Raw genomic sequence first — 20,245 nt, forward strand, 5'->3', positions numbered from 1 at the left:
TGGTTTTCTCTCCTCCAGGCCCACGAGATCTGCTACTCTGTGTTGTGTCTCTTCTCATATGTGGCTGCTGTCCGTAGCAGTGAGGAAGATCTCAGAACCCCACCCCGGCCCGTCTCTAGCTGATGGAGAGGGGTTAAGGCTGCCCCAGCCCAGGGGCCGTCCCTTGCCTCTCGCTGTTCCCAAGTGCACCGTGCTGCTGTGACTGCGAAGTGGGTGATGCGTGTGTGTTCTCTGCAAGCCCCCTCGCTGAGGCTCAGATGGGTCCCAGTTCTGTGTGTCTCGGTGTCTTAGTGTGTCTCACAGGGCTGAGCTAGTCTCTTCCAGCTTCTTCCTCTCCACCCCCAAAAGACCATCCTCCTGTCCCCTCGGGGCTCAAAAGTACGTGTGTGTCTGTCTGTTGGGCCAATGGCTTCTAAGAACTCGGAGTACAGGCAAGTGCGAGCCCGCTGTTACGTGTCATTGAGACATTTGTGTTGTAGTTTCTCATCCTTGACATTATAACCTTCCAGAGCAGGACTTGGGCTCTCCGTCCTCTGTGATCCGGCACCACTGGGTGCCTGGAGCAGTCCCACTGTGGGGAGTTGAGGGAAGCTTGAGGCTTGTCCCCCCAGACGAGGGGTGGGTGGGGAAAGGAACGGGGGAGTCAAGGGGCAGCAGAGCGAGTGGCAACCTCCCTGCTTCCTTAGTTCCTCCCTGGAACTTCCAGGCAGTTCCCAAGCTGGCAGCGACTGCCCACGGGCACAGACCTGGCTGCTGCTACCACGGTCTCCACCACTGCAGTGGGGCTGCACTGACCGGCTGCTGTTTGCTGAGCAGCAGTTCCCTTGTGGTCTGCCTGGCCTTCGGCAGGGGAGAGCAAAACGACTGGGGCTGGGAGAGTCCCAGGGACCACAGGCTGCCACGCCCAGGAACCTGGTGGTGTGGGGAGAGGCCGAGTTCAGTATCCACCTCTGTGTCTGCGGGTAGCATCGCAGCACTGGCTGCCAGAGGGAGCGAGAGCCTGGGAGTGGGCACGAGATGACTGTAAATATTTCAGCTCCACATTATTTATAGAAAATGTACAGATGTGTGAATGTGAAATAAAGGTCCTTAACTCCCCTTGGGCTCCTGGCTGCCATGCGTTAAATGACGCCTCCTCTTGGGCTGAGGAAGGCTGACCCTGGACTCGAAAAAGGCACCTTTGGCCTGAAGGAATCAGGGAGGTGAGCTCATGCCCATCCAATCTGGTGTGCTGAAGGCCCCGCTTCCCACCCCTCTGGCCCAGTGGCGCTCACCAGCTTCCTGTGCTCTCAGAGAGGCCCCATGGGAGGGGCCTTCCCAGGGCCCCATCAGAGGGTTGCTGTGCTATGAGTTGGTCGCTAGAGGGAGCAGCCAAACAGGGCTTGACACCTAAGCAGAGATTCATTTAGTAGTAAAGGAAAAACCAAGGCCCGGGCTCTCAGCTCCCGGTGCCCCTTACACGTGTGCTCCAGAGAGGTTTTGTGACTCGGCCAGAGCCTCCCACGGGGCCTGGAGCCCAGGGCTCTGGGCTCTTGGCCAGGAGTGTCTTGGGTTGGGTAGGACTCCGAGAAGCAACCTTGGACCAGCCTTCATGGAACTTCTTTCTATGCCATGGAGAAACCACTCCCTGGGCAGGAAGGACCCTTTTCACTCTATCAATCAGGGCACCTCTGAGAGCTGCTGGCTTCCTCCTCCCAAAAGCAAACTGGTGATGGGATTTTGGCACCCCACGGGGGAAGGAAGAGCAGAGTCGGGCCCTGGCCCCTACACCTTCCTGGTTCCCAGTGCCTTGTCTAGACAGGATCACTCTTCCTGTGCGATATGGGTGTGAATGGGCAGTGGGCTTTTTGCCCACCGGGACCCCAAAGCAGCTGGTCACTTTCACTCCAGGCCCTTACGGGCACAGAACCACACTGATACTAGCACTGCCCCCCATCCAGGCTGCTGTGACCATGGGTCACCAGGACAAAGACGGGAGAGCCTGGGGATTCTGGCTCTTTTGCTAATAATACACTTTCCTCTGTCACAGCTCCTCAGTTTCCTCATTTGAAGGTGGGGAGGACTGAGGTTCCTTCTAGTATTAATGTTTTATGAACTTAGGATCCCACAATGGTCCTCATTTAATTCATCTAGGAGAAAGAATACCTGCCTTCAGTTTGCTCTCAAGATCAAGTAAATTTTCCCGTGCTTTTTCTGAAAACAAGCATCTTGGACAAGAAGAGTCAGGTCTCTGTGATTGCACCGATCTTTTATTGCCCTCATACACTGAGAAAACACGGCAGGCCAGAGAGACCTGTCCCCAGCCACCATTCCTGAGCCCGCATACTTTTCGCCCCAAGGATCTGAGGAGCTTCCAGATGGAGCTCTGACAGGTTAGCCTGTGCGGAGTGCCCCCCATGCCTGCTCATCATAACTACGCTGCCCTACTGGGGCTCCCCCAGTCCAGCTCCAACACACACACTTGCACACACATCCAACAGCAGAAGGTGGCTTGTCCAACTTCCTTCCAGGCTCCTGGTACATGGGTTGGCTCCAGTTGCACCTGTGACACAGGCTCTCTTGTGAATGAGCTGGACTGAAATCCTACTAAGAGCCACCTGCACCCCCATTTCCTGCTGGCTGCCCCTGGACCAAGGGCCAGGGCTCAGCCTTTGATTTGGGCCCTGGGTATCAGGGTGATGTGGAGTACATACCTGGCCATCCCCAGGGAGCCAGCCTGGTCACTGAGGCACTGCAGGAGAGGAGGCCATGCCATGCATGTGTTGAACCTCCCAGCACTACATGTGTTTCCCCACACACACACCCCCAGCCTTCGGGAAGGCTCAGGCAAGCAGCTCTGGCAACAAAGTCCAGAAGCCAACACCATCTGGACATGACAGAGTCATTGCTCTTTCAGCCAGAGCAGCTGCTTGGGCCAGGACAGCAAAGCGAAAGCCCCGAGTCCCAGCTGGCACCCGGCCTTTGCCACCACCCCAGGCCCTAGCCCAGCGGGTTCCTCACCTCGCACTTCCAGGCGGCACTCACACTGTGCCTCGCCTTGCAAGTTGGTGGCCCTGCAGACATAGACACCCCCGTCGAAGGGGCAAGGCTTCCTAATCTCCAAGGTCAACACTCCCTGCTTGCTGAACATGCGGAAGCGGGCGTCTTTGCCCAGGTCCAGGCCATTCTTGAACCAGGAAATCTTGGGCTGTAGATGGGAAGGAGGGAGATCTCTCAGGTTGAGAGAGGACCTGGAGGGAACTTAGGGAGACTAGGCACTTGTGTTTCTACTCTGGGGATCCCACTGGAGTCCCAAACTATGCCCAGGGCCGAGTATGAACAGGGAGCCAATGAGGAATGCCAAGGCCCTGTTCAGGGAGGGCCCTGATACCCAAAAGTGGAGAGAAAACAGGGGGACAGGCTGCGGGGAGGACTGCTTGAGACAGGGGCCTACGAGCCAGGTCTCCTGGGTTGGCCTGGATCAGGGCCCAAAGCTCCCTACCTTGGGGCTACCCCGGACAGCACAGCAGAGGGTAGCATTGTAGCCGGCAATGACCGAACGGTTCACCAGGGGGCGGGTGAAGCTTGGGGCCTCAGAGAAGTCCAGGGCCTTGTAGTTGGGTGGCTCATACGTGATGCCTGTTGGTGACAGAACTTGGTACCAAGAGGGCCACACCTAGCCAGGCTCGCCCCCCTGCCCCAGCCCCCGCCCGTGGGGGTGGGAGTGAAGGTACAGCACCTGGTCTAGGGATGAAGACAGGCTCCTTGGTGGTGGCGGCTCTGTCACTGGGCCCCACCATGTTATGGCTGAAGACCCGGAAGTAGTAGCCATTGCCGATGATGAGCTCTGACACCACGCAGTGGGTGGGGCGGTAATGCTCCACGACGGTGAACCACTCCTGGGGTGTGGAGGAAAGGTAGGGGGTTCTCTGGGGCAGGCCCTACTTCCTGCCAGGGGCCTCTCTTGGGTACCCCTGGGGTCAGCACCTTCCCTGTGGAGGGGACCAGTCTAAGGATACCGGGGAGGGGCAGCTGGGGCCCAGGTCTGCCTGGACCCAGAGAGGGTGCGTGCGGGGGGCCCAGGCCCCTGGGCTCACCATGCTCTTCTTGTCAGCTTTCTGAACCGTGTAGCCCCAGAGCTCTGTGTTGCCGTTATCTTGGGGTGGCTTCCACTCCAGAGCCACATTGAAACCCCATGTCTCAGTGATCCGGATATCCTGGGGAGGACCTGGCTTGTCTGCAGGAGACAGACCCAGTGGGAAGCCCAAACCTCCTGACATTGCCTGAGTGTGAGTAGGGGACACCAGGCTCCAGGGGCCCCCTCGCCCCTGCCAGGACCTGGCCTGCCATCTTCTGCAGGGGCTCTGGGCATCCCAGAGGAGGGGCCCCAGGCCTGGAAGACGAGAAGCTCCAGGTTGAGCCCTGGGCCCTGGCAGTCCAGCGCAGGGACTAAAAATGCTCGGACTCAGAGGGAAGCCCCAACGCCACGTACCAACGACCTGCAGGACCAGCTCGGCCTTGTCCTCCATGCTCTCGATGCGCAGAGTCACCCGGTAGGTGCCCGAGTGGGCGAGGCATGCGGCCCGGATGAACAGGATGGTGTCCGTGGGGCTGTTGCGGATGCTCACCTCCTCGCCTGCCAGTGGCTGTCCCTCTTTGGTCCAGGTCACCTGAGGCCGGGGCTTGCCCTGTGCGGGAGGACAGCTCACGCCCGAGCCTGGCTCTCCCTAACGGCCACTGCCCCAGTCTCGCTGAGACATCTGTCTGCCTGGCGTGGACAACACACGCGGCGGGGGCGGGGGGTGTGTGTGTGTGGCAGGGAAGGGGGCCAGCCCTACCTGGAAAGGAATGAGGAGGTTCACGGGCTCTCCAACCTTCTTCTGGATGGTCTGGCGAAGATGTCTGGGTAGCTGGAGCCGTGGCCGCTCTGTGGGTACGAGTGAGGGGCTCGGCGGGGGCCCCCACAGCCGCAGGCCCAAGGAGCGCCACAGCGCCCTCCGCTGGAGGCAAGGCCTGGAGAGCCGCAACTAGGAAACATGCCGCCTGCCGGGCCCTCCTCTCCTTTAGCTCCCCAACCCCAGCCCCAAAGCTCCTGCTTCCACCCGAGCCTCTCCACCCTGCTACAACAGGCAGGGATCAGAGAGCGTGAGGAACTTATCTGAGGTCACACAGCTAGCCAGTCGCAGGCCACGATGCAAACCTAGGCTTTTCGACTCCATGCCCCCTGCTGTTTCCATCCCAGTTTGCTGCCTCTTTCCATTCTAAGAACCAATCCTTAAAGGACTGACTCTTTGTTGGCAAAATAATGGAAAGTGGATCCCACATGGGCCAATCTGACAAGCGACCTCACTGCTCAGTCTTTAACACATGGACAATACCTACCTGTTGGAGCTCAGAGACCCACAAAACAGAGCTCGAAGATGATGGTACAATGACCTACATTTTCCCTGGTCCAGAACTGGGGGTTGATATGGAAAACCAAGAGGGAGGCCCTCTCTGCACATCTGGCCTGTGGCACGGGTATAGGCACCGACCCCCTCCTGTCCCTGCCCAGCATTTATTCCCGCCAAGTAGGGTCTCCCTGACTGCCCCCACCTCCACTGGACCCCAGGGGCCAGGGTGCCAGTGGCAGGTCTCATCCCTGCACGAGGAGCACTCACGCAGTATCTCCTGCACCGTCACAGGCTCCGTGGTGGTGACAGGGGCTCCAGGCCCCGCCACATTGTGAGCCCGCACGCGGAAGAGCAGCCGAGCCCCCGTGGGCAGGTCCTTCACCAGCAACGATGTGTGCTCGGTCAGCCCCTGAAGGGCAGCCACCCACTCCGAGCCTGGGGGCGGGGGTGGGGATGAAGAGGCAAGGCCATGGGCAGTGTCCGCATCCTGCCACCCACATCCCTGGTGGCTGACTGGGGCCTCCACTGCAGACAGGGGCCCTGCAGGGTGACAGAGATCTGGCCTGGCCTGGAGGGCAGTTCAGAGAAGGGTGCTGGGAGGCGGAGGGCCCAGGGCTGGGCTGCAGCACTCACAGCCATCCTGGCAGTACTCCACGCTGTAGCCGTCGAGGCCTCCAGCTCCCATGCGCTCTGGGGGCCTCCACTTGAGGGAGACGGTGGTGTCAGAGACATCCTCCACCGCCAGGTGGCTGGGCTCACTGGGGGGGCCTGGGCAGAGGGGAGGCCAGAGAGGGGTCTGAGCGAGTCTGCACCACCAGGGCAGCTGAAGGACCACAATCCAGGGAAATCCTCCCCCTTCGACTGGCTTTCAAGCACTTTGAGAAATATTTCAGCTCCATTAAAAGACATGTCTCTAGACAGGCTTACAAACAAACACACACCCAAGCAGCATCAGCGATTACAGAAGAGATGTAAACAGGAAAAGACGCCCCAAAACAACACCAACATGCTTAGAAAGAGCCACTTTTGTCAGATGGTGGAGGAAATTCTTTAAATGTAATTCAAGAAAAAACTGGCCTAAAACATGGACATTTCCTGACCCTGTATGAGTAACTGAGTTGACTAAGAGCTAAGAAAACCGGAAGTCACTTCCTAAAGAGAGGCCTGGCCCCTTCTCCCCACAGGCACCCTCTTCCTGCCATCTCACCACACTGTGCCCCCCTCCCTGTGTCTGCCCCACCACGCACAGCCACCCTCCTCCCCCTGAGACTCACATGTCCCAACAGGGACAGGTGTCCTCGAGAGTGCCACACCCTCGGTGTCTGTTCTACCTTCTCAACCTCCATTATACAGATGTGGAAACTGAGACACAGGGGAAGACGATGACTCCAGATATCCCTCCTGGGGATGAAAGAGCTGGCTCTGCAAACCCCATCTCTGATTCCCGGTCCAGGGCCCTTTCCGAGGGACCCAACTGCCCTCACCCTCTTCCCTGGTTAACAAATGCTGGCTGAAGGGAGTGGGGAAGAGGGAACAATGATTTACTGAGCTGCTGTGTGCCAGATGCTCCGCCTGCATGACCTCATTTCATCCTAACAATTCTATGAAGTAGATACTGTCATTATCCCCATTTTATAGATGTGGAAAGTGAGGCTGGAGAGGTCTCTCAGCTCCACCCCCTGCCAGCTGGTGACCTCGAGAAAGTCATCTAACTTCTCAGAGCCTCACTTTCTTCACCTGTGAAATGAAGGTGATTAAAGGAGACCACGGGTGTAAGTGCCACCGACACACTAGCTGCTATTACTGGGGCCCCTGAACAGGAGGGCGTGGGTCGGGGCAGGCAGGGCAGGCTCACCAACAGGCATGAACGGCTGGGAGGCGGGGCTAGGCCTGGACATGCCCACTGCGTTGACGGCGTAGACCCGCATCTCGTAGACCACGCCCTCGATCATGCTCCGCGCTTCGTGACTCAGCTCCCGCAGCAGGTCGAAGTTCAGCCGCATCCACCGGTAGCTCTTCTTCTTCTTGCGCTCCAGGATGTAGCCTGGCGAGGGGAGGTGGGAGCTCTGGTCTAGAGCGCAGGCACCCCCGCACCCCCTGCCCTCGGCTATGTCCCCTGTGCCTTCGGCTCACCTAGGACTGGCTGCCCGCCATCGTAGGCAGGGGGCTCCCACCGCACCGTGCAGGAGTCCTCGCCCACGTTGCTGATATTGGGGGCCGCCGGAGCATCCGGCACATCTGGGGAGAGGGGACCCACATCAGCCCTGCCCGGCCGAGGCCAACGTTGCCCATCCCCACTGCACCCCAACCAACAGGCCTCCCCCACTGCCCCCAGAGCCTAAAACGATCTTTCCAGAATGCAGTTCTGATCACATCACCAGCCTGCAAACAACCTGTTACGGCTCCGCACTGCCCATATTCACCGGTCCTAGCCCCAGACCCCTCTACGGATCTAAGAACGTAGCCCACAGTGTTTGTTTAGAGACTAAATGTGTGCATGGATGGGTCCTCCCTGGTTGCTCCTGTGGCTTCCCCACCTGGACCCCTGCCTCACCGATGACCTTGACTGTGAGGTTGACCTGGTCCTCGCCCACGGGGTTCTGCACCGTGACAACATAGACGCCCTCGTCTTCCTTCTCTGCTCCCTCAACGGTGAATATGCTGCGGTCCTTGGTGGTCTCCACTCGGACCCGGCCCTCGGTCTCACACAGCAGCTGGCGGGGGAGTAGGAGTTGGGGGGAAGGACCCAAGTCAGCACCCAGGGGCTTCTGCAGCCTCTGCAACAGCTGACAGCCCTGAGATGGGAACGGAGCTCAGCGCTGGGTCTGCTGGGGAGACACAGCCTGTGTGGAAACTGCACCCATGTGAGCATCTAATCCAAGACCCTTTCCTTACCACCTGCCATGGGCACGACACCAGGGCAAGGGTCACAGGTTCTAGCTCTAGCTCTGTCATGGAACTTTAGACAATCGCCTGTCTGCTCCATGCCTCAGTTTTCCTATCTGCTGAATGGGAATAACATGACCTCCCAGAGCTATTGTGAGGATCCTGAAAGACCTCAGCTGGGTAGAGGAACCAGCAGTGAGTGGAGGACGAGAAGCTGACCTGATTGGTGCCCCTGCAGCTACTCCTATTGAAAAGTGCCAGGGACCCCACTCCCTTGCTGGGAAGAAGCACAAAGTCAAGGTCAGCTCAGGAAGACAAGAGCCAGGGAGCGCCCCCAGTCAGGAGGACTTCCTGGCAATGTTGAAGGTGTGAACGTGTGTCTGTCTGGGGCATGAGGGCCCCGTGGAGACCCTACCAGGGGCAGGAGCACCTTCACAGAGACCTCACCTGAGTTTGGATACCACATGGGCAGAAAATGACTAAGGGCCAATGAGCCACCTTCAGCCTCACTCACCTTCTTGTCAAATACCCACTCGTCACTGGCACCTGTATCCCCTGATGCATCGAGGGCTGGGACCTTATTCCTCTGGGAACAGAGCAGGAAGGAAGAAGTGAGGGGAGAGGGTCTGGCTCAGCCTGGAGGGAACCCCTGCCCAGCAACCCCTACCCCTGTCCCTCCTTTGCCCACCTCCCCGACCTCTCAGCCTGCTGAGCCTCTGTGCCCCTAGTCAGCGGCCAGGGCGTGTACATGTGGAGGGGGGGGAGCAGGTCCCACCATACACTAGTCCCATGCACCCATTTTACAGGTGGGGAAGTGGGGGAGGGATCCACAGTACCTTTGTGATGGTCTTCTGCCAAATCACAGTAGGAGCAGGGTCCCCGGAGATAGGAACATCCAGGCGTAGCTTGTTCCCAGCCACCACCACAATGGTATCCGGCACGCGACCTGGGCAGTCCAGGTGGATCTTGGGAGGTTCTGGCAGGGAGATGGCACAGGTCAGTGAAAGAGGAAGGGGCCTAAGGCCTATGAAAGAGGGGAAAGCTAGAAGGAGCACATGCCCCTGGCTGTTTTGTTTTTATTCTACTGAGGTATAGTTTGCACACGCTAAAATGCCAAGACTTGAACATACAGCTTGATGAGTTTTGACAAATGTATACACCCTGTGTAACCACCACCCAGTCAAGATCTAAAACATTTCCATCTCCCCAGGAAGTTTCCAGGGAGGTTCATAACATCAGGTCACCTAGCGTAGCATTTCTCAACTTGTGTTTGGGAATGCCTTCCTAGAAAAAAAAAAATTTCCATGGACAAACAATTAGGAAACCCGAGGTTAAACAAAGTTAAGCAGGATTTTTTAGAGCATTTGACATGCTAATGCACCTTCTGAATCAACAAGAGGTTCCCAAACTTATTTCACCATGGAACCCTTGTAAAATGGAGTATCGTATTAAGTGAACCCTGTTTAGAAAGCCCTGACCTACAGCATGCCTCAGCCTGGACTGTTCTCCTGAAATTAGGATCCTACACAGTTTAATCTAGAAGCAGGAAAGGTACTTGTAAAGCAGATTTAATAATAAAACCTCACCTCTGTGATGTCATTTGGAAGCTCACACACACCATGTCAGGTCATTGTTCCTACCATCCCATAGGGGAGCCACTTCAGGATCCCCATTTTAGAGGCGAGGAAACTGAGGCTCAGAGGGACTGCAGGTGGCCCGTGGTTGTGAGTGGCAGAGCTGGGGCTGGGCCTCAGGGTCCCCACTCCCGGTTCCTTTCTTCCCTCCGCTTGTGAGTGGAAGGGAGACACGGGCAGGGCGTGGTAGGCAGCACGCAGGGGCCCAAGACTCACCCTGCCTAGGCACGAAGTCAATCTTGACCTCTGCAAGAGATGCAAGAGCAAGTGGCACCAGGGTGAAGGCAGGGCCCAGTGGCAGGGACCCCCATGCCCCTCAGCACCCGCTCACCCATGAAGTGGAGCTTGGCAGACAGGTTACAGGCGAAGCCTTGTGGTACAAAGCTGTAGTCCGCCTCGTCTGCGGGCGTGACGTCGTCTATGGTCAGTCTGTGGACCCTGCGGGGCAGTGATGGCTCAAGGGGCCCTGCTGGGCCATGCACCCCTGGGCTCACCGGACACCCCAGCCAGGGCTCCAGGGGGCCCTCACCCACCCTAGCTCAGTGGTGTTCTAGCTCTCTTCCTCTGTGTTTGAATTTTCCAGCTCCCTTGCATGCTTTCAGAGGTAAGCAGTGTAGATGTGTCCCCTCGGCTGGGCCACTGGAGACTGGGCAGGGGCTGGTCTCATTAGTCTCCGTGAACTTGGGCCCAGATGCTCGGGGCATGAGTAAGGGAGTGGGAGAGAATGAGGGCCCCTGGCCAGAGCCATCCTCCGAGGCCTCCTACTCTACCCTGGTCATGAGTTGGCGGGGCGGGGGGGGGGGGGCGCTCCCAGCCTGTCTGTATCTCTCACTGCTTCGTCTTTGCCTCTGTCTCCCTCCTTCTCTGTCTCCAATGGGCTCTTCTTCTCTGTATGCGTCTGCCTCTCCATACTTCTGTCTGTCTCTCTCTGTATCTTTCTTTCTATTTGTCTCTGTCCTGATTCTGTGTATCTGTCTCTCTGTTCATCTGCTTCTCCCTCTGTCTCTCAATCTCAGTCTGACTTTCTTTGTCTCTAGTTCAGTCTCGGTCCTGTCTCTAAGTGTCTGTCTCTTTCTGTTTATCTCCATCCATCTGTCTGTCTTTGTCACCATCTTCTTCTCTCTCTGTGTCTCTATCTCAGTCTCTCTCTCTGTGTCTCTCCCTGTCTCTGTCAGTCTCTGTTTCTCTCTGTCTCTCTGTGTGTCTGTCTCTGGCACACTCACCGCCCGATGTGGGACACCTTTATGCGGCTGTCAGGCACCAGCTCCTTCCCGTTCTTCAGCCACACGCCCCGCACGTTCTCATCCGACACCTCACACTTGAACACGGCCTGGTCCTTTGAGCCTACCGTCAAGTCCGCGATGCTCTGGTACACCTCCAGCTTTTTCTCTGGGGGACATAGGGCAGAGCCAGTGAGCTGGGGAGGGTGTGTGTGGGCGTGAATCCCTGCGGAGATCCCTCGGGCTTGTGAAAATACATGAGTGCAATGCATGTGTGCCTGTGACGGTGCCGTGTACAAAAGGAATCTCATGTGTGCCGGGGTGGGTGACACTAACCAGGCCCATCTGAACCTCCAAATACCCTCCAGGTGGTCACCTCAGCATCCCCATTTTACGGATGAGAAAGGTGAGGCCTGATGTGTCGAAGTTACTTGTCCAAGGCCATGCAGGCCTCGCTCCCGGGTTTGCCCAATTCTCCTACATGGCTGGGGCGCTAGTGCTGAGGGGGCCTCCCAGGGCCTCACCCTGAACGATGAGTTCAGCCAGAGCCTGGCCCCCGCTCGTGCGCAGTGCATAGTGCCCAGCATCCTCCAGCGTTGCCTCGTTGATGATCAGGTGGTGTCTCTGGCCGTCCTTCTTGAATCGGTATTTGAAGGTCTCCTCCCGGGTCAGTTCCACCCCGTCCTTCAGCCTGGCCAGAGGGTGGGCAGTAGGTGCCAGGGCCTCCTCTGGGGATGCCTCCAGGTCCCCGGCCCCGCCCCGAGCCCCCCGCCTCTGGCACTCACCATTTGACCTGGGCCCCCTCCTCAGACACTTCACACTCAAACTCCACGCGCTGTCCCACCATCACCAGCTGGTCCTCCAGGGGACATGTGATCAGCACGGGGGGCTCTGCCGAGCAGAGAGAGCGTGATGGGTGGGCCGCTCTGTGGGCCCCTCCCCTCTCAGGGTCTCAGGACGCCAGGCCCACCTTTGACAAAGAGCTCGGTGCTGCACTTCTCGCTGCCCACCACGCACTGGTAAGCCGCGTCGTCCGCCAGCGAGCACTGGCTGATGGTCAGTGTGCGCTTGGCGCCGACCGACTCGAAGATGTACCTGGGCGGGGCCGGGGTGTGGGCAGGAGAGCCATGGACGCACCTCCTGGGCTCTGGGCCCCCCCTCAAACTGCCGTCGGGACCCCCGTGCCCACGCCCCAAGCCTTCCAGGAGCCTTACTTGCTGTGGAGCAGAAGGGGCCATTGGAGCGTCCCGATGGGAGGAGCGAGACCGAGAGAAAATGAGCAGGGAATAGAGCCAGGAAGAAACAGAAAGGTGGGGAGTTAGACCCAGAGAGACAGGGATCCAGAGCTGGCCAGAGAGCATGGGCGGAGGGAGAGGCAGGGAGAGCACGGCCGGGGAGCAGCCCCCCAGGGCCCCTCCTCACCCTGCAGTGTCCCCGGGTCCCACTCCCACCCGCACCTGCCGCTCATCTGGATCTCCTGTCCGTTCTTAAGCCACTTGACCTCGGCGTCGGGGTCGGCCAGCTCCACGGTCAGCCGGATCTTGTGGCCCTTGCTCACCTGGTAGGCCGGCTGCAGCTTCTTCTGAAAGGCTGAGCGCTTCCACCCCTCAGCCCCCTGCTCCCGGGGCCGCCCAGCGAGGAGGGCGAGGTCCTGCCCCTCTCCTCCTCCTGCCTCCCCAGTCTTTCTCTGTGCCTCCGCTGTGACTCTGTCTCTCTACCCCTGTCTGTCACCTCCTTGTCTCTTGTCTTCCTGTCTTCCTTGGAGTCCTCTTCACCTGCTCAGCTCAGGGATAGGGTCCGGGGCTTTCCAAAAGGACAGAAGCTTGGCAGGAGAATGGGTGATGGGACAAACGGGCCTTCTCCTCCTCTCCACTGTTTTACCAACAACCCCCGGTTTTATGCCCTCCTGCCAGGCGCCTCTGTTGTCCCAGCTCAGTTTCCAGGGCTCCTTGTCAACCCCTTGATGGGTTGACAACCCATCAACCCCTTGAGCCCTCTCCTCGGACCCGCCTGGGGGCGAGGGGCGCTAACCTACACCCACCTGTTCTGTTTGCCTGTGAGGAAGATTAACCAGGCTCTTCTCTTCGCGGGTCGGGGGTCTCTGGGCTAAACTGGCTTCTTCCCCTTTTTTGGGTGTTGGGAGAATTAAGCAGGCTTTTTTTTCCCAAGCCGGGTAGGCGAGGAAGAGGCCGCCTGGCTTTGGCTGGGGGAGGAGGGCTGGCCCGGGCTCCGTCCTCTTCCTGTGGCGTCTCTGGGCTAACTTGGCCCTTTTCTTTTTCTGTGCGGCAAGGTGCCTGCCTGGGCCCTCCCGCTTTTTCCCCACACGAGGGGGGCTTCACCTGGACTCTCCTTTCCTGAGCGTCTCTGGGCCACGCTGGACGCAGCTCTTTTTCCGTGGGCACGTGCGCGTGCGTGCACGCGCGCGCGTCTGCGCAGGCGCTCACCTCGCCCTCTCCTCTCCCTGGGAGGGGTCTCACCTGTGCTCTTCTTCTCCTCCCGCTTCATGCCCTTGAGCCTCTTGAGCATGCCTCGCAGGTCGGTGATGCCGTGCTGGAAGGCGATGCGCTCATACTCTGACGGGGGTGCCTGCCGCAGGATCTCCCACACATCCTCCTCCGCGGGGGCCTCCAGCCTCGAGTCCCTGTGTCACACGGTCCACGTGGCGAGGCTTCAGGGCAGTCCCCATGGCCAAGACAAAACTGCAGCCTCCTCTCCTCCCCTCCCAAGCGGAAGCTGCCCCGCCCCTCTGCCTCTTCCCTTCTGGTGGGACAGCTCGAGCTGGAGTGGGTACTGGGCCAGTGCTGGGGCTCAAGGGGGCTTAAGGCTTCAGTATGGGGGGGGGCGCTGGGACTGGGAGGTGCTCCTGGCTGAAGTAGGGGTGACAGGTGCAGAGCTTCATGGGGCACTCACCGCGGGGTCCGGAAGCTGCTGCTCCAGGTGGGGAAGAAAAGCAGTGGACACATTAGAGGTGTAACAGAGAAGAACAAACCTGACTCCATACTGGATCTATTCCTTTAGCTCTAACCCTTGTACTGTGTTGCCTGTTCTTGGTCATGCTGGCTCTGCACCTTTGTAAAAGAATGTTGCCTATGGCCCAAACTATATATGATAGCCCATTCTCAAGGCTTTGCCTCCCAGGCTTGAACTTTAAAGGTATATAGCACTTTTCATTTGTATAGAGATAAAAAAATACAGAACAGAAAATAACATTTGTCTTGTTGGAGGTTTACAGGAACATTGTGACCAGACCTACATGGCCGGCTGCAAGAACAAAGGCTTCCACCAAGAAGTCTGCAATAACCAGCCACACTCCCTCCCCTTTTAGTAGAAAAGAAGCCCGAATCCTAACTTGGGGAAGATGGTTCTTTGGGACACTAGTCCACCATCTTCTCGGTTTGCTGGCTTTCCCAATAAAATCGCTAGTCCTTGCCCCAACACCTTGTCTCTCAATTTATTGGCCTGTCGTGTGGCAAGCAGTCTGAGCTTGGACTTGGTAACGAAGGGATGGGTCATCCCTCCGTGGACCGCAGCCCGTGGGTCCTCACCTCCACCCTCTTCCCTGCACTCATACCTCTCCGTTTACACGGCACATGTGGCCTTGTTTATTCCTCCTGAGCTCCGGCAGGTGGGTATCAGGAGAACCTGAGGCTCAGAGACTCTCCCCAGTCAGCAGGGATCCTCACCCAGGTCAGTCTGATCCCCAGCCCTGTCATCTGTCATCCGCCCTGGTGGGGACGGCTACAGAGTCCTGCCAGTGCCCTGCTTCCCCAAAGCACTTAACCCCCATGCTCATTTTCTGGGCTGCAGCAGCATCGACCATACTGCAGGGTCCAGGAGAGGGAGGGACAGGACACTGAGGACACAACTCAATTGCACTGGGCTAGGTGGGCAATTCCTGAGGCTTTGGAGCCTTCTCCCAGCTTCTGGGTCCCCAGAGCCTATTGAGATGAGCTGTCGCAGACTCAAGTGTAGGAGGTCATGGGAACAGTGTGAGGATGTTAGTTCACAGGATGTAACTTCTGCTGAGCCCTCTGACTCTTTGCAACACCTGGATTGTCCCATTTGACAGGCAAGGAAACCATCTCAGAGAGGTGCGGTGACCTGCTCACGGCCACACGGCTGGAAAACCACGGTGCCAGAATTTGAAACTGGACCACGTCACCTGCTCTGAGAGCTGCTACCCAGGGGCTCACCTCTTCCTCAGCAGCGAGCTGAAGTCCAGAGTCCCAGCATCCTCATGGCCATCACTATGGAGAGGAACCCCCATAAGGCCACAGTTGAGCCATAGAAGGGGTTTGGGAGCAGGGGGTGGGGTCGTGGTGGGGGGATGGACGTGAGAGGAAGGGACACTGGCTGAACGGCTTCTCCCTGTCTATCTCAGACCCCCAGGGTCTATGTACAGGTGGGTAGGAACGGGTACCTGATTCGCCGACCTCCTCCAGCCAGGCTCCTGTGGGGGTTAGACTCAGTTTCTCACCTGCCCAGGGGAGCTTACTCTCTTCCATCCCCATCCTCTTTATCCTGGCCCTCCACATCACCCCAAGCCCTGACCCCCATATCACTCCCTGTCCTGGTCCCCCCACATTACCCCTGGCCCAAACCCCAAGGGGCCTCAGACCCCAGCACCGGCTTCCCCCAGGCCCTGACGAGAGGTGGCCACTCACGTGCGGCGGAAAGCTGATCGGAGGTCCACGTCTCCGGGGCCGATGGCCTCTGGGTTCAAAGACGGGGATGAGTCAGGGGAGGAGGCTTCAGAGGGGACGATCCCAGAAGCCCTGCCCTGGGATCTCCTGGTGTTGCAGACCTGCCCATCCATGACCCCTTGACAGTGGGCATCTGCCCCAGGACCCCATCTTCTCAGCCTTTCCCAGCCAGGGTCAAGGTACCAGGGACGTGGGGCAGTTTATCGTTCCCAGTACCTTTGAGGTGGTTCATCTCCCGCCCATCTCTCAACTTACCCTTCACCTGTTCACCTGTGCCAGGATCCCAGACACCAAGATGACTAAGACCCCAGATGAGATCTGGGCTCAAGCCCCACCCCACCCCTGGAAGCCTCGATGGGTTTCTTTCAGTATTGGGCATGTGGTCAGTGGTTGCATGGCCAGGGCTCAGCATCCTCCTTAGTATTGGGAAGTGGAGGCAGGTATGGGGACAGGACACGTGTGGAGCCCAAACCCAGAACTGATACCAGAGGGCCCCTTACCATGGACAGTGAGGTTGAAGTTGCAGCTGTCAAATTTGTCCTTGGTGGACACCTCACAGCGGTAGCCACCAGCAAAGGTGGCCTGGGCATCTGTGATGTGTAGCTCAAACAGGTAGACCTGTGGAGGTGAGGTGTCAAGGGAGACTGGAAGCGAGGAGATGAGGCCCTTCACCCCTAAAGGAGACTGTGGGTGGTTAAGGGCCACCGACCTTCTCACCCCTCAGGGCTTAAATTAATCCATACAGTTTTGTATAAATAGAAAAAGGGGCCCCTTCTCAAGATACATTGACTGCCATCTGCTGGCACAGGGTGGTGATACAATGTAAATCAAGGGTGGCTACAAGGCACATGGCATTCACTTAAGATGAGGCACTTTGGGGAATCCCCTGGTGGTCCAGTGGTTAGGACTCCACGCTTTCACTGCAGTGGGCCCAGGTTTGATCCCTGGCTGGGGAACTAAGATCCTGCAATCCACGTGGTTCGGCCAAAAAAAAAAAGAGGCACTTTTGTTCAGTGCACAGCCCACACAACTGTACATGTCTACCCTGCCCTGCCAGACGCCCCCTTGCCTGGGCTGGGACTGTGGAAGTGTGGGAGGAGCAAAGGCTGAGAGTCAAAGCACAGGTTCTAGGCCTGGCTCTGAGTGACCTGGGACCAGCAACAATAAACTCTCAAGCTTTGGTTTCCTTGTCTGTATTGTGAAGAATTGTTATGGTTGATCATTGAGGGTCCCTTGAGCTCTGACACCCATCCATCTGGGACCTTTACACCCTCACTGACTGGTGCCCCCCCCAAGTCTTATTTATGCCCCCTTGAGACTATCATGCCCTCCGAGCCCCCTACGTCCCACAGGTCCCCTGTGCCTCCCCATAACCCTCCTCTGAGCCTCCCCATGCTCCCTGTGTGCCTCTGGCCCCCCAACCAACTTCCCAGGCTCCCCATGACCTTCTGTGCACCTCCTCTGTGCCTCAAGTCTCATGGTGCCCCCTGCCTCTCTGTGGCCCCCATGCCTTCCAGGGGCTCTCCAGGTCCCCTTTCCATGCATCCCCGTGACCCCCGTGCCCCGCAGGTCCCACCTTGCTGGTCCGATCGTAGCTGTCGTGCAGCTGCAGGTGTTGCCCCACCTTGCTGCTCAGGTCCACCCACTTGCCCTTGAACCACTTGACTACAGGTGGTTTCAGGAGGCTAGCCCCTGCCACGCGGGCTGAGAAGGTGATGCTGCCACCTGCAGGAGAGGGGTGACAATCGGGGATGCCCTGCTGCCTCCCTCCCCACTTCACCCTGGGTGCAGCAGCCCTGCACTCACCCGCGGTCACCTCACCATCCTGTGGCCTCATCACAAAGAGGCCGATGGGATCGTCAGGGACACTGGGTCCATCGGGGGCTGCTGAGCTTGACCCTGTGGACAGAGGCCTTTGAGACCTGCCCTGGGACACCCCCATCCACTGACCCAGCCTCCCTGACCCGCCCCTCTCACCTTCAGGCCTCGGGGAGCCTCCTTCCACTTCAGTGGCCGAGGCCAGGGCTTCTCCAGGGGCTCCAGGAGCGTCAGCAGGGGCGGGAGCAGGGCCTGGCACAGGCTCTGCCTTCCCTGGAGGGGATCAGATGGGGGGTCGTGGAGCAGCTTCTAACCAGAGACCCCCTCTTCTTGTCCCTGGTCCTTCCCGCCTTTGCAGTGTGTACAAAGGTTCATTCAGCCTGCCTCTCACCTTCTCCTCGCCCTCACTGGCCGTCTGTGCGCACATTCCAGGGGCTCAGCCTGAACATCCCTCCTCTCCTTCCCCAGGCCCTGGTCTTGGTCCAGCCCCCCAGGCTGGGCTGGGGCTCCCTCCACACCCATAAGCTCATGGGGCTTCCCTGCCAGCACACACAGCCCACCAAGTTTCCATCTGCGTGGGCATGTCCAGTGGGAAGGCAGGTTATGTCTTATTCATCTCTGAACTTCCCCCACCTCCATAACGGCCGAGACAGGCCAGGGAGCCACGTGGGGACACTCAGAAAGGTCTTGCTACAGAAAACGGGAAAAGGCCATTGCTGGCTGAGGGCACAGCCGAAGCAAAGGTAAGAAAGTGAGAAAACATCTCCTGCACTCTGGTCGAAGGAGAGGTGGTGGGGCTGCCCCTGCTCCCAGTAGCTCCAACTTCAGGGAAGGCTGCCCAAGGTCTTACCTGCTTCTAAGACCTTGAGGTCAAACTTGACCTTGGAGGAGCCAGCGATGACTGCATAGGACCCCTGGTCGGCAGAGCCCACGTCCCTCACTGTCAGCGTGTGCCGCGTGCCCTCGGCTGCCAGGCCATATTTGTTACTGGCACTGATGTCCCTGCCTGCCCGCTGCCAGCGCACCTTCACTCCTGCCCGCTCTGTCTCGGCCTCGAACACGGCAGGGCTGCCTGTGACCACCTCCACTGACCGTGGCTTCTTGCTGAAGGCGGAAACTGAGGGGCAAATGGAATCTGCAGGGGCCCCTGGCTTGCCCATGCACACCACCCCTATAGCGCTTCTTATTAAATACGACGATAAGCGCTTTAATGCATCACCTCGTTTAATGCTCCAGTGGCTCTATGAGGTAGGTGCAGTTATTATGTCCATTTCTCAGATGGGGACTCTGAGGCTCAGAGAGGTTAAGGGACTTACCCAAGATCACATAGCCAGTAGGTAGGAGAGCCAGGCCTGTGGTCCAACCTCCATACAAGAGTTTTGCTAGGTGTGTCCCTGGATACCCCACCCTCTCAGTCTGTGGAAGCCCATCCCCCTTTCACCCCACCAGCTGGGGCGCTTGGCCAGGGACCAGTACTCTGCCTACTTGGACGTGGCTAAATTTGTCCTCTAAGAGCTTCAGGCTGAGAATCGGCAACCGAGATAAGGCTGGCCTGGGAGGGAGCTGGGGCTGGGGGGACGATCCCTGACATGGACGACCTTGGTGAGGGCACAGGCCAGGACTGGGACTCTGGGCTGTGACTTTCTCTGCCCTTGGCTGGAGATCAGGGGCCTCTTGACCATCCCCTCCCAGAGCAGAAGGGCTGCAATACCCCACTGCGGGGGTCATGACTGGTGTGCGGGCCACAGGGGTGCAGGCTCAGAAAGCAGACAGTCTCAGAGCTGGAAGGAACCAACCTAACCCCTCCTTGTATAGATGGGGAAACTGAGACCCAGAAGCGGAGGGACTTGTCCAAGAGCATTCAGGGAGCCTGGCTCAAGTCTAGAGTCATCCTGGGGTCCTTCCTGCAGCAGCCTTTTCCCAAAAGGCAAGCCCAGGCCTAACCTTGCTGCAGGAGATGGGCATGGAGGCAGGGAAGGGGTCTTCTGCGTCCTGAGAGTGGGGTGATGGCCCACTTCCTGCCTTGGCTCTCTCCCACTCTGTGCCCCTGACCCTGGTTTACTCTCACTCTCATCAGAAGGATGAGAAGGAGAAACTGAGAATCAAAAAAAGGACCCAGGAGGACGGTGCCCCTGTGCTGGGGCTCAGAGGCCTCGACCTCAACAACCCCCTCAGGAACTTGCTCCGAGGCCCGCCCCCAATTGCAGATGTCCCCAGCCCTCCCTGCCCCACGCTCAGCCCCAACCCCAGGCCTGGAGCTACCTGGTTTCTTCCCTGGCTCAGGCATCTTGGGAGAGGTCACGCCAGGAACGGAGCACGCACGGGCCACCGAAAGAGAATCTGAGCAGGGATCCGTCCCCCTACTATATAAGGGGCCACCCCCTCCCCAGGCCCTCCTTATCTGCACCCTGCCCAGCCACCTGCTAAATATAGACAAATTCCAGAGATCAAGGGCTCTCCAGGAGAACATGGGACCCCATTGTTCCTGGCTGGCCCCATCCCCTCCCCTGCCAGCCCAATATGACAGCTTCTGCCCCCCAGCCCTCAATAAACCTCAGGGGTACCCCAAGCCCTGTCTGTACGTCCTTCTGACAGGCAAATTGTGCGGTGGG

The 20,245-nt window shown here is 58.4% G+C and overlaps 2 protein-coding genes across 15 annotated transcripts in view; one reads left to right on the forward strand and one right to left on the reverse strand.

Moving 5' to 3' along the window:
* Positions 1-1,054, forward strand: part of MADD (MAP kinase activating death domain) — a 38,913-nt gene extending 37,859 nt beyond the window's left edge. For all 14 annotated transcript variants that reach the window (XM_082659156.1, XM_082659162.1, XM_082659157.1 and 11 more), the window contains one exon: positions 19-1,054. In XM_082659156.1, coding sequence (XP_082515282.1) covers positions 19-123 — 105 coding nt within the window. In that variant the 3' untranslated portion in view covers positions 124-1,054. The remainder of the gene's footprint in view (positions 1-18) is intronic.
* On the reverse strand, positions 683-19,920 carry MYBPC3 (myosin binding protein C3; the record flags this gene model as incomplete). The annotated part of the gene is made up of 32 exons (XM_082660105.1): positions 683-840; positions 3,001-3,187; positions 3,482-3,618; positions 3,719-3,878; positions 4,077-4,216; positions 4,472-4,667; positions 4,818-4,906; positions 5,640-5,807; positions 6,006-6,140; positions 7,228-7,416; positions 7,506-7,610; positions 7,927-8,086; positions 8,773-8,844; positions 9,095-9,234; positions 10,109-10,138; positions 10,224-10,330; positions 11,116-11,281; positions 11,637-11,803; positions 11,898-12,003; positions 12,083-12,207; positions 12,570-12,702; positions 13,590-13,753; positions 14,023-14,043; positions 15,306-15,359; positions 15,533-15,562; positions 15,777-15,825; positions 16,316-16,433; positions 17,392-17,540; positions 17,622-17,714; positions 17,793-17,906; positions 18,484-18,750; positions 19,896-19,920. 32 exons carry the CDS (start codon positions 19,918-19,920, stop codon positions 683-685), a joined length of 3,954 nt encoding a protein of 1,317 aa, XP_082516231.1.
* Between the last annotated feature and the right edge of the window lie 325 nt (positions 19,921-20,245).

This window comes from Grampus griseus (assembly GCF_964374135.1).
Source record: "Grampus griseus genome assembly, chromosome: 8".
Classification (NCBI taxonomy): Eukaryota; Metazoa; Chordata; class Mammalia; order Artiodactyla; family Delphinidae; genus Grampus; species Grampus griseus.